This window comes from Perissodus microlepis, chromosome 12 (assembly GCF_051167445.1).
Source record: "Perissodus microlepis isolate ML-2025 ecotype Zambia chromosome 12, ASM5116744v1, whole genome shotgun sequence".
Lineage (NCBI taxonomy): Eukaryota > Metazoa > Chordata > Actinopteri > Cichliformes > Cichlidae > Perissodus > Perissodus microlepis.
In genome coordinates this window covers 10,346,575-10,358,675 of record NC_140472.1, presented here as the reverse complement: position 1 = coordinate 10,358,675, position 12,101 = coordinate 10,346,575, and the positions used below count along the sequence as shown (strand labels likewise).

General features: G+C 39.2%; 1 protein-coding gene across 1 annotated transcript; it reads right to left on the bottom strand.

Annotated features, from left to right (window-relative positions):
• Positions 1 to 521: 521 nt before the first annotated feature.
• Positions 522 to 11,840, bottom strand: LOC146375800 (glutathione hydrolase 5 proenzyme-like). The gene is made up of 12 exons (XM_084946359.1): positions 11,645 to 11,840; positions 11,113 to 11,240; positions 10,928 to 11,023; positions 9,969 to 10,155; positions 9,726 to 9,886; positions 9,351 to 9,497; positions 8,986 to 9,116; positions 7,250 to 7,434; positions 6,959 to 7,050; positions 2,954 to 3,060; positions 2,697 to 2,807; positions 522 to 2,604 (listed from the first exon to the last, which is right to left on the bottom strand). Exons 1-12 carry the CDS (start codon positions 11,809 to 11,811, stop codon positions 2,458 to 2,460), a joined length of 1,659 nt encoding a protein of 552 aa, XP_084802485.1. The 5' UTR covers positions 11,812 to 11,840; the 3' UTR covers positions 522 to 2,457.
• Between the last annotated feature and the right edge of the window lie 261 nt (positions 11,841 to 12,101).

The window sequence follows — 12,101 nt, the reverse complement described above, 5'->3', positions numbered from 1 at the left end:
ATAAGGTCAGGGCACAGTGTGACTGTCACACCCCCCGAGGTCCAAATAACATGTGACGGGGCAAAGCTGCCCACCCTAAAAATCACCAGGATCTTATCATCTGACCTTTTCCCTTCAGGATTGATTTATTTTCCTGTATTACGAGTAAAATAACATTTTATCTGTGTTGCTGTGAGAATTGATTGCGTGCTGTAGGTGTTCACTGGAAAGTGCGTCAAACTTTCGCTCAGCAAACGTCTCTGTTGAATGTATGAGTCAACGTTTGATCGGATTATCTTGTTCCAACTGCTACAATGTCCCCCACAAAAAATTTCAAACTGATCTATGAGAAACAACATAGACAGGCTGCACAGACTACATTACGGTGCAGGGGAATGGATTTACAGAGCACACATCAATAACAGTGACCTCAGGTTGGAGGGAGAGACCAACAGCAGAAGGGCACATTGGTACATCCACAAAAAAGCCATTACTGCCCGGCTGTCAAACATCGACTGCGACCAGAATTTATTTATTTGTTTACTTTATTTTCAACTGTGTATTCATTTTTTAATCATTTTAATTTTATAAAAAAAATAGAAACCAGATTTTCAATGCATCTATAACATTTTAAGGTAAAATTTCAAGTACTGACCATTCAACCATTTATTATAAAAATGAGCAACTTTGAAGATGTATCCATCACTATTATACACACAGGGAATATGTTTTGCACAAATGCAAAATTTTCATTTGATATATGTACATAAAATAAACAGTGACAAAGCAGCTCATGTGCAAAAGGTAAAAATGCTATGCATGAACAGCTATTTATATGTCAGACATAAGAACCTCTGATCCAAAAGAAAAAAAAAACTAAAGTTAAGAAGCAAAAAATATTTAGCTTTTCATTTTTTTTAAAGAATTTTAACCTCCTAAGACCTAAACTCTTTCATGGCATGCATTTTTAATTTCTCTTTGCTATTTGGGCTTTTTGGGACCTGATGAATGTAAAAAAATGACCTGATTTTTTTTTTTTCCTGATTTTTGTTTCTGAGAAAAATGAGATCCACATAAGAGGACATTCTATTTAAATTTCGATAGAACAGTGGCAGTATAATGTCCTCGTAAGTGGATATCAGGCCCTTGTAGAGCAAAATTTAGTATTTTGGTCTAGACAAACCAAATTGTGATGTCCACTGATGTGGATGCCATGTCCTAGGAGGTTAAACTGAATGACTTCACAAATGATGCCACACACCCTGCGACCAAATGGACGAATATCTCAATTTAAGACAACATTATGAATTAATCTCTATAGTCTGTTACCTCTAGATTTTGTGAAGCTGACAATGACAATCGCACCAGTGTTATTTGGTTTAGCCTATTTAGTTGTAATTTTGAGTTTTACAAAGCTTGAATATACAAGTGGGACACGGGCACTGTGAAGTTACCCACTACTTTGTAGTGTTCTATTTCTAATGTCTTATGCCTGTCACCATTTTTTTTGTTTCATCCATCTGAACAATCATGTGAAGCATAGTTTACAAAACATGTAATCTATAAGACTTAAAAGCAAGAACTGAGCCTATAAATCCACCACAATCGAGCCGTTTTCCCACAGATTTCTATACAACTGTCTCTAGCTGGCCCGACGCTTAGAAAGAACGCAGGTTTAAGTAATTTTAAACTATGTGCTTCTTTCACTTCTTTTATCTGCAGTCTATGTGAATGATTGTTTTTTTTTATTCAGTCTTTTGGTGCCATGTCCAAATTTTGGCATCAAACAAAGAATATTTTTTGAATACCTGCATGATTGTGAAATCAACATTTAAGAGAAAGATTTGGCTGTTAAATATCAGACCAACTATTATCCTAAATTGGCTGATAAAAATTTAGATAATGAAATTCAATATCAATATATCCCCAATAATTTATAAAATATAATAACATTTTTTCAGTTTTTATGATGTATTTGTTTTCTTTGTACTCTTTTGGCTTTATGATTTGAACATTGAATTATTTTATCATTAAACTCAGTTTTGTTATGCACATGCCTGAAACACGAGTGTAGTATCATGTACCTTACATATGTATCTGTTGCTTTTACAACAGAAAACCTGAAAGAAATGCCAGAAAAGAGAGAAATGGCAGAAGTACCAGATGGTAAAATGTGTACAAATAAGCAGAAGAGTGAAAGGGGGGGGTCAGGCACAGTCACAGATAAGGCTGTTGCTTCTTCTTGTGCAGCAAAATCCATCATGTTACTGTTAGAGTCAGTTGTGTCTAGAGGCCACGAGTTCAACTGCTACATGCTTCTGTAGGTACTCAGCTGAAGAAGACAGATAATCATCATCTTGTTCAATGATTTTCCAGCAGGACAGACACCATCTGCTACAGATTTTGTGGTTTTGTGGCTGCAAGAATTTGTATAACCTTAAAGCTATGCTATTAAACTAACATCCCTGGCTTTTGGCCTCAGTAACCAGCTGCTTTGCCTTTTTTCCTTTCATCAGACCATGCAGAGATACAGCTGTCCTCCTTTTCCACAGCGTTAACTACATTGTAGAAACGTGTTGCTGGTTGATGATTGTGTCCCTTTTTCTTAAGAGCCTCAATTACATCCTGAAGTACAAAGAGGAGAAGAGATTCAGATAGAACAAAAGCAGAATTTCTTATTGTGCTATCATTTAAATACACTGAATATTTACACGTACCTTTTCAAAGTTGGGTTCAAACTTTACTGCATTTTCAGAGTCGACATAAACAACTGGAGTATTAATTGCGTCCTTAAGGCTCTTTCCAAACCAAAGGTGGTTTATGAGCGCCTTGAAGAGAAATAGTAGAATACATTGCAGTCTTTCAGATGGGAAAGTGATGATTAAAGAATGGATTAGGGTGAAAATGCCTCTGACTACAATGTTTACTCTAACACCAAAGAGGGTTTGCATCATTTTATCTCCTGGATACGTACCGAGGCCATTCCAGTAGTGATCATATTCCCACCAGTCGATCCAATCACCAGTGTCTTCGACTGAGACTTCAGCAGAACTGGAGCCATAGAGGAGGGAGGCTGCTCTCCTGAGAAATACAACAAAAGCCTTGAGTGACAGCACAAAACTACAATCCACACTCATCACTGCTAGGAGAAAAATGATCACAAAATGATTGCTTCTGAATGATGTGAAGCAGAGGGTGAAGAGCATTTATTCAACCCTGACATGTGCCGTTTACTTTTGTTCAGCATCTGACATCAGACACTGATGGAAATGTTCACAGAACTATTTCTGTACAAAAAATATTCTAAAGTTCAGCCTAATACTTCAGCAGGCAACACTAATTAAGTGGATATCTATACATAGTTAGTCTCTCTTAGTACAAAGGACACTCTCCATATTGAGACTCAATAAAAAACACTGTCTGTAAATGAGAAATTTCTTCTAATTTGAAAAACTGAAAGATATCCACAGCTCCTAAAGGTGTAAAAGGTGCTAAAGCTTCATATTAACTAGCTCTAGAATTTTTGCAAGGAATTTGTAGTTACACGGGATTTTGTCCCTCCATCACATAGATTCAAGCTGTCTTTTGTAAGTGCCTGTAAGCGCTGCTGCATTTTATTGAGGGAGGTTTTAGCAGAAGTGCAGTACAGCCGTAGCTAGGGTTGCCAACCGTCCCTTAAAAAACGGAATTGTCCCGTATTTAGAAACAAAAGTACACGTCCCGTATTGAGCTAATAAGGGACGCACTTTGTCCCGTAATACAGTGAGAATCAAAAGTAGTCTATAAATGTTAATGGAATTAACGCTTTGTTTGAAAACATAATTCCCAGCCCCTCTCCTGCTTTGTGACCAATGAGCTGACAGCACACTTATGACAATTCAGATTACCGCTTATCTCATTGGTCGAGGAAAGGTCGCTTACGGAGAAAATACCGGAAGACAACAGATGACCACAACAAGAAGCATGGCCAACAGGGAAACAAACGCCGACACTGCGGTGCAAGTCTCGGACGACAGTACACCTAAAGCTGGGCAAACACTGTGCGATTTTTTCAGTCACGTTATTCAGCTCCTGCTCAAACTGCACGATTGACTCGCAGGGGTTAGAAGTTGGTAGGTTACGATGCAGGTCTCACACTATACGGCCCGATGCTCTGATGCGACCTGAGTGCTCACACTGTGCCTCCATAAAATGAAGGTTATAACAGAAAATCTGTCGCTCTCTCTCTCTCTGTCTTTCACTCACACAGACACACCACCACCATCAACTTTGCTAAATTGCTAATGAAAAACATTGATCAGGCAGCTGTGATTGAGCAGCAGTGTAAATCCAACTATTTTCACGGTTGTTGTGGTCGTGATAATTTTGTGATGCCACATCGAAAAGGCTCGGCTGAGCTTTCCAAAGTTCTACAAGTTGTGCCTCCATCGCTTGTGTCCAGATCACAGGCTGCACAGCCGTGCTGCTCCGTCTTTTTCACCGACGTTTACGTGTTTGCGCGTGAGCAGTGTGAGCGGCTCACGAGCGGTTGATGATCGGGAGCTGGTCGTGAGGTGTTAATCGCTTCTCGTTACCCCACGTATACTACACGATGCACGATGAAGGCCAAAATCGGGCCGATCACCAAATCGGTCGCACGACTCAAAAATCGTCTCAAAATGGGCCAAAAATCGCACAGTGTAAGCCCAGCATTAGAGCAGCAATGTTTGTTCGCTCAGAGAAAGAAAAAAAAAAAGGCTGCAAAAGTACAGGGAGGAATGGGAAAAGGAAAACACCTGGCTGGGAAAATGCACGATAACACCTTTAAAGCGCACTGCACTGTGTGCCGGCGCACTTTTTCCATAGGCATGCTTCTAATGGTGGGCACATGAAGAACATGAGGGGCGTGAAAGCTCGGGGAACCCTTAACCAATTTTTTGTCCACCAGGCCACGGCAGAAGCAGATATGGTATGTAAACACTGGTTTGTTTTTTTTAAACCCTCTGGTTAAGGTTAATATGGGCATGTGCAGTGAATATCAGCGCTATGTGGCCAGAAGTGTGATAATATAATTTATTTTGTGTAATAAACAACTGCAAGGACAGATGATTACAACGAATAGATGACTAATACATAAAAGTAATACATAGATGAATAATGATGATGAGTTAAGATGCGTAATCATGGGAACAAGTGGGTTTACAAACAGGAGCAGCTGATTAGGATTAGAAAAGCTGAAATAATACCTCAACTGAAGCCAATTGTACTAAATGCACCATATGTGCACAGTTACAAGAATATTTTTCGTTCTATTGCTTTCTATTAATTTATATAATTTTAAGTTAAGCAGGACAGAGTTCTTTTAAAGAAAGATTTACTTATATTCTCAAAAGTTAAGCATGACAGGCTTCTGTTTAAGAAAGAGACCTGTTTTACTGTGTTAATGTTGTCATTTTGAGCTAAAAATAAATGGCTAAATGATCATTTGTTTCCCATGTGTTCATATCACAAAGAATACGCATCTACTTAAATCAAATTCAAATCAAATGGTTAAAAAAACAATTTCACACACAAAAAAAAGAGCTACAAAATTCCCCACACTGGGAAGGGTGAAGACAACTGGGTTGCCCGGCCCTGGCCACGAGGTGTCCCTTATTTATTTTTCAGGGAGTTGGCAACCCTAGCCGTAGCCATGAACCCCTGCTTTGGTACAGAAGAGCTTTTAGCATTTAGCTAACAATAGCATGCTAATTTTAGCTAAATGCTAAAATGCCAACATGCTCACAACCTAACATGCTAATATTAAATATGCATTTTTATCAGGTATATAAATACCTCAGTTACATCAACATATGATACATCGACAGAAAAGTGCCAGTGTAGCTAAGTACTCACACGTGTTTGTACAGAAATATAGAAAGAAATTTCGAATATGTCTGGACCAATAATAATATCCAAATAGAAAATTATTTATTCAAATGCCCAACCACAAACACATAAAATGTGCCGCTAAGTAAACAGATTATTTCTAACCTTGGACAGCTTGGTATGTAGACTATTTGAAGTTGGCTAAATCTCTATTACAATTACTAGAAAAAACACCATTCTGTATTTAGTGGTGACTTAAACAATACACAGATGCAAATGTTGGTCACCTTTAAGTTAGGTATAGGTGGGGTACACTGAACGTGACATGTGAAACAAAAAAAACGGAGAACGTAACGTCGCATTCGCAGAGGAATGATGGAAAAAAAACATAAAAATTGCTGTATTAATAATATTAATAATCGCTGTATGTGTGACGATGTTTGTGCAAAGTTTTGTTCAGATTAGTCCACCGGTTAAGGAGGTGATAGGGTACATACAGACATATATACATAAATATGCTATAATCATTATAGTAAGTTGCAACCTTACTAATTGTTTTGGAACTGTGGAAATTTCTCTGTATTTATGTAACTACATCATAAGTGTGAAGTCTCTCCTTTGGGCCCCAAACTGTCCCAGTGACCTAGATGAGCAGCTGGCTGGCACTGACATTACCTGATTTTGAGGAATATGTGTCTTAAAGTTACGGCAGCCTCATCTGAATCTTTGACATAATTACATAAAAGAAAAATATGTTGTGTCAGGAAAATGATTTCAGAACTGTGAGATAATAATAGGTCACAACAAGATGTGTTTACTTAGTTTATCTTGTTTATCTTGACGTAAGGTAGGATAACGTTTTGGAGGGTTTTTTGTATCAAGCTCCTGAGTCACCCGTTGCTCCAGTTTAAAACTGGTCTCACAAGATTTGTCTAACAATGAGGCAGTGTTTCATTAATCCTACTGCTGAAAGGGAAAATAACAGTTACCACTAAAAAATAAACTCTTTGTGCCATTAGTAAAAAGCCATTGAAAGAATCCTCACTGTGCCACCTCTTCTGCCCAATGCTCTCCCGTGATTGCTTGACTTTCATAAATATTAAATGTAAAATGGATCGTGCTGATCCTTTACCTGTAGAGATACTTTCAGCTCTTCTACAGAAGTCATACAACTGGTTGTTGAGGATGATTCCAGTACTTGGAGAGAAGACTTTGGAGCCAAATCTGTAAAGAAAACAACATTAAATCAACTAGATCTACACCCTGTGACGCAGACAACACAAACTCATTCTGCAGTACAGCCATTGTACAAAGCAGCTTCTAAAAATAATCTCTTAAACCTTTTTAATCTTTCAGTTTCAAAGGAAGACACATTTTTGATAGCTGCTTCCTAACAGTGAAACAGATTCATCCAGACACTGACATGTGGTTGATGCTGCTGGTGACAGACACAGCGGATCCATCTTCAGTCAGCACAGACACATGTGTGGTACCCATGCTCTCCAGATACGGAGTGATGCCGTAATACTGGAGATCGTGAGTCTTGTCGCTGCTGATCAAGATCCGTATGTTGTCTGCAAAGCTACCCTCTGTGAAATTCTTTGCCATCTGTTAGAAGTACAGATGGCAAAAAACAAACGCATTAGAGAAAATACAGGAATATCAAGACAAACAAAAAATTAGAGCCAAATCTAAAAGGGATTTGAGTTCATCTGCTTTTAGAACTCTTATTTGTTACTTATTTATTTCAAACACCGCCTGTCAGAATTATCATGTTGAAATGAAAATGCAGATTTACGGGGGAAAGCACTCTATGCAGTAATGTGAAAAACTAAGTACACCCTTACTGCTTCCATAAGAATTAAGAGGGTAAGTAGCAGCCAGATGCTGTTAATCAAATGCACTTGATCAGATGTAAGAGTGAGCACACATACATGTATAAAAGAAGACATTTGCTAGTCTATAGTGTTCCATTGCGTTAACACAATGCTACAATCTTCCCACGACTGGAAATTGCTGTAAATTTACCCTAAAGTCAAAGTGTGCATTGCTCAAAGAAATTGATATAAACTAGAGAAAACCTCTAAACTCACAGTACAGCAAGGAAAGACTAACACTAATGGCTTGTTTAGAAGGGTTGACAGAAGAAGGCCTCTTCTCCAAACCACCTCAACTTGAGTAGTAGTGGCTGTACTCTGAGCCCCTCCTGAGCTCCTCATCCTAACTCAGAGGCTAAGCACAGTCACCCTTCAGAGGAAGCTCATTTTCACTGCCTGTATCTCTTCCTTTCTCACTACCCAGAGCTTGTGATCATAGGTGAGAGTAGGAATCTATAGACTGAGCAGTAAATAGACAGTTTCGCTTTCACACTCAGATCTCTCTTCACCAGAACAGACCGCTACATTTTCTGCTTCCAGAGGTGAGGCTGTATGTAGGTGTTTGGTTCAGCATGGATTGGACGACAGTCAAAGGCAGAGGCTTTGTTGGTGTGTTCCTCAGTTACTGAAACTGACTTTGGGTTCATGGAACATCACCAACACCAGAACTGACCAAAACCAAACACAGCATATCATCACAAATACCTCATAACGAACTGTCAAGCACAGTAGTGGAGGAGGGACGGTTTGGGCTTTGGCACCTTGTGAAGCATGTAAAAGGCAGACATTTATTTGCAAACGTTCAGTTTTGCAAATGTTCAGTCATGATCCAGACCCTAGAGAGGGCCAGATTCCTCCACAGTAATGTGAGAGACTGATAAAGCCGTATAGAAAATGATTGTTTTAAGATAGTGTTGCTAAAAGTGGTTCAACACACCACTGAATCATGGGATGTACTTAGTTTTCTACAAAACTGTACAGCAAAGGTCCTGCAAGTTCTTTTTCACATTACTGTACAGTGAAGGGGAAATAATTACTTGATCCCCTGATTAATTTGTAAGTTTACAAAGAAATGTCTCTAATTTATGGTACTTTTGTTTTAACGGAGACAGAATATCAACCAAACATCCAGAAAAAAACAAAAAACAAAACACACATTACATAAAAGTTATAAACTGATTTGCCTGTTACTGAGTGAAATTAGTTTTGGTAAAACATGACTTTGTACTTGTTGGAGAAACCTAATGCCTGAATCTTCTTGGTGGTATTTTCAGATACTTACTTTATCTGAGTGGAACTTTGGATCTCGGATATGTTTCTTTAATCCATTGGAAAATTTGAAAGCTTCAATATAACGATGATAATATAATATTTTTTCATCAGTCGTCTTAAGTTCTGAGTTCATTTTATATCCTGAAAATATAAACAATTGTTATTTCTTTTATTTAAAAATATATTCTCACTGTATCACACTTGTAAAGATTTGATAGGACCTGTTTCTTCCATGCAAAAAACACCATATGCAACAACCAATAAATGCAATAATTTGAACAGCTCAGCTCAAAAAATAAAATGATCCAAAAGCATCACTTCGTGATTTCAAAGTATAGATGATCAGAATCTCTGCAGTCAGTGTCTAACAGGAACCTTTCATGATGTTGAGGATGAAGCTGAGGATGATTCCTCCGGCAGGGGGCGGAGGGAAGTACATCTGGTACTCTCCCAAAGGAACAGCCCACGCATCAGTCACTGTAACTTTATATGAGGCCAAGTCCTGCAGTGTGAGTGTTCCTCCTGAGCAAAAACATTGAAACAAATGGTTCTGCTAAGCACAACTGAACACAGTGCATCTCATAATCAAAACTTTTAATGGATCCAGACAGCCCACAGTGTAGCCTATGAGGGATCATGGCAGAGATTCACAGAGCCAATTGATTTGTTCGTTTGTAATTAGATCATTGTGCCTGGCAGACATAGAAAATGGTCAGAAAAGAGAGCAGGATAAAACCTGTCTGACAATACCTTCTTTCTGTATGTCACTGATTAAATCCTTCGCTATTGTTCCGCTGTAAAACACATCTGGTCCCTCATTTGCAATCATCTCCAAAGTGTCAGCCAGTTTCTCAAATTTCACAGTATCACCAGCTTTAAGAAGGTTTCCATTCTCGTCTGAATATAGTTTCCTAAAAGACAAAGACAGGGAGATAAAACATTAATTGCTTGCTCCTCATATTTTTGAACTCACATTGTCGACATATTTCATACCGCAGTGACTGGGTGCTGCTTGTATTGATGGTTGGGAGGTATAGACTTTGGACGTAAGGAAGAGGGAATCCTTCCCTGGCCAGTTTGATGGTCGGCTGAAAGAGGTCGGCCCACGGCAACTTCCCATAAAGCCGGTGTGCCTCTGCATAACCTCGAATTTCCCCAGGAACCCCAATCCATCTGCTATCTGATCACAGTAACACATACATTTACTCATGTTTTGAGTTTACTGTAACTCCTTTATCATCCATATGTAGCACTTCTCTACTCTATCTGAGCACTCAAAGCGTTTTATACAACTTGTTCATTCACCCAATCACTTTGCTAGGTTTTTAGTGCTATCTAACTAACATGCATCCGTCGAGCTTCTCGATGGATGCATCAGAGAGCAACCTGGGCTTAGCATCTTGCCCAAGGATATTTGGCATGCAGACTGGAGCAGACTGGGATCGAAACAACCTTCCGGTTAGTAGGTGACCCGCTCTACTACCTGAGCTACAGCCACCCCATGTTTCTATTTGACTATTTGTTTTTACATGTCTACAGTTTTCCTGGTTTAATAATGTTTACACAATATAATTTACATACTTTACTTTCCATTTCTGTCCGCCTACATTTACACTAAACTGAATAGAAGATTAATCACTTTGCTGTTCCAGCACGTGTGATCTTGCAGTGCCTTGGGTATGTAACCGCAGCTACTTGAAGTCATCCCTGTCAAAGAAAATATATCTGCAGAATGGTCTGACAGGATCTGCTGCTTATGTCACGATAAACCACCAAACAGAAGTCTTTAAACTTTGAGCCCTGAGCTTGTAAATTCATTACTCAATGTGGAGCTTCTCAAGCCGGTAATTAGGCATGACACATGGAAAGATTAAAACAAGAAAGACAGCCTACAAAAGACGCAGGGGAATAAAAAACTGATGCAGAAGTCTTATAAAAGAAAAGCAGCCTACCTTTTTTTACTTGAATAGTGCTGTTACATGACTTAAGCAGGTCAGGGTTCAAGTTTGCAGGGGCAGTCTCTCTGGAATTGATGATTTTCACTTTACCTTTGAAAAGATGAGACATTATAACTTGATTCTTCCCGGCAGGCCTGAAGCGCTGCATTAGAATAAGGGGAGTGAGGGTGTCTTGTTACCAGAGACGTCCATAATTGTGAATATGGACCCCCCTCCGATACCAGCACTCTGTGGATTCATGATTGAGGTGCACAGCAGCGCAGCAATGGCGCCATCTACTGGCGAGCCGCCTTTCTGAAGAATGTCCCTAAATGAACAGAAGAATGTCCTTCATCACTTTGCGTTCTTATTTTCGTTGTCAAGTGCGCCTTAAAAGTAGGGAAATGTTTATGTTTTGCATAGACCGCTGTTTTGCAAATCACCTCCAATTTCCTCTCTTATGAAATGTTACATTGTTATGTAATCGCATACTGAAGCGTGCTAAGGAAGCTCTTTTATCATTTAAAATGAACTCATTACTTGGGTGAGGAGCTGCCTCGTAAATAGAGAAACACCATAATCCTCCACTTCCGTGATGATGATTATCCAGGTTAAGATCCCCAAAATGTTTTAGTGTTTGCCAAACTTTGGTTAAGAAAACCAGCATATTTTGCCTTAGTTGGAACATAGTAAAGAGAGCAATTTGGTTGAAAAGTTTCAAATGTCACTCACCGTCCGATCTCTGAACATCTCCCTGAGTCTGCGGCCACTGCAGCTTTCGAGAAAGTGCCAGTTGGGCATTTGCGTCTCGCAAGTACAGCAATACACACAATTATAGCAACCAAGCAGAGTAGTATCAGTGCGCAACAAGTGTACACTCTCGCCTTAGACCTCGCCATGGCTGTTGTTTCTCTGTGTCACCACTTCATCTGACCGACTACTTCTCTAAAATTTTACAACCTGATGAATAAATTGGGACGTGCCTGGCTCCACCCACCGCGATAAGCGCGCGGAGAGGAGGACAGGAAAGAAACCAGCTGCTGATCCAGTCTCAGAACTTTGCGCAGAGAAATCATAGAGTTGATAGAGTCGAGTAGCTCGATAAAACGTGCTTATTAAAAAAATAGTGCAGCATTTTGGGATTTGCTGGAGATGCACAAAAACATTACAGCTTAAATCGTCAAGAATA

Bases quoted from the DNA above. Each gene is read 5' to 3' on its own strand.
- LOC146375800 (XM_084946359.1), bottom strand. From the start codon at position 11,811: ATGGCGAGGTCTAAGGCGAGAGTGTACACTTGTTGCGCACTGATACTA. The intron at 9,498-9,725 runs GTATTGTCAGAC...GTTTTTGCTCAG, and splicing joins CAGTGACATACAGAAAGAAG to GAGGAACACTCACACTGCAG. The intron at 7,051-7,249 runs GTCAGTGTCTGG...TTTTCTTTACAG, and splicing joins ACCAGCAGCATCAACCACAT to ATTTGGCTCCAAAGTCTTCT.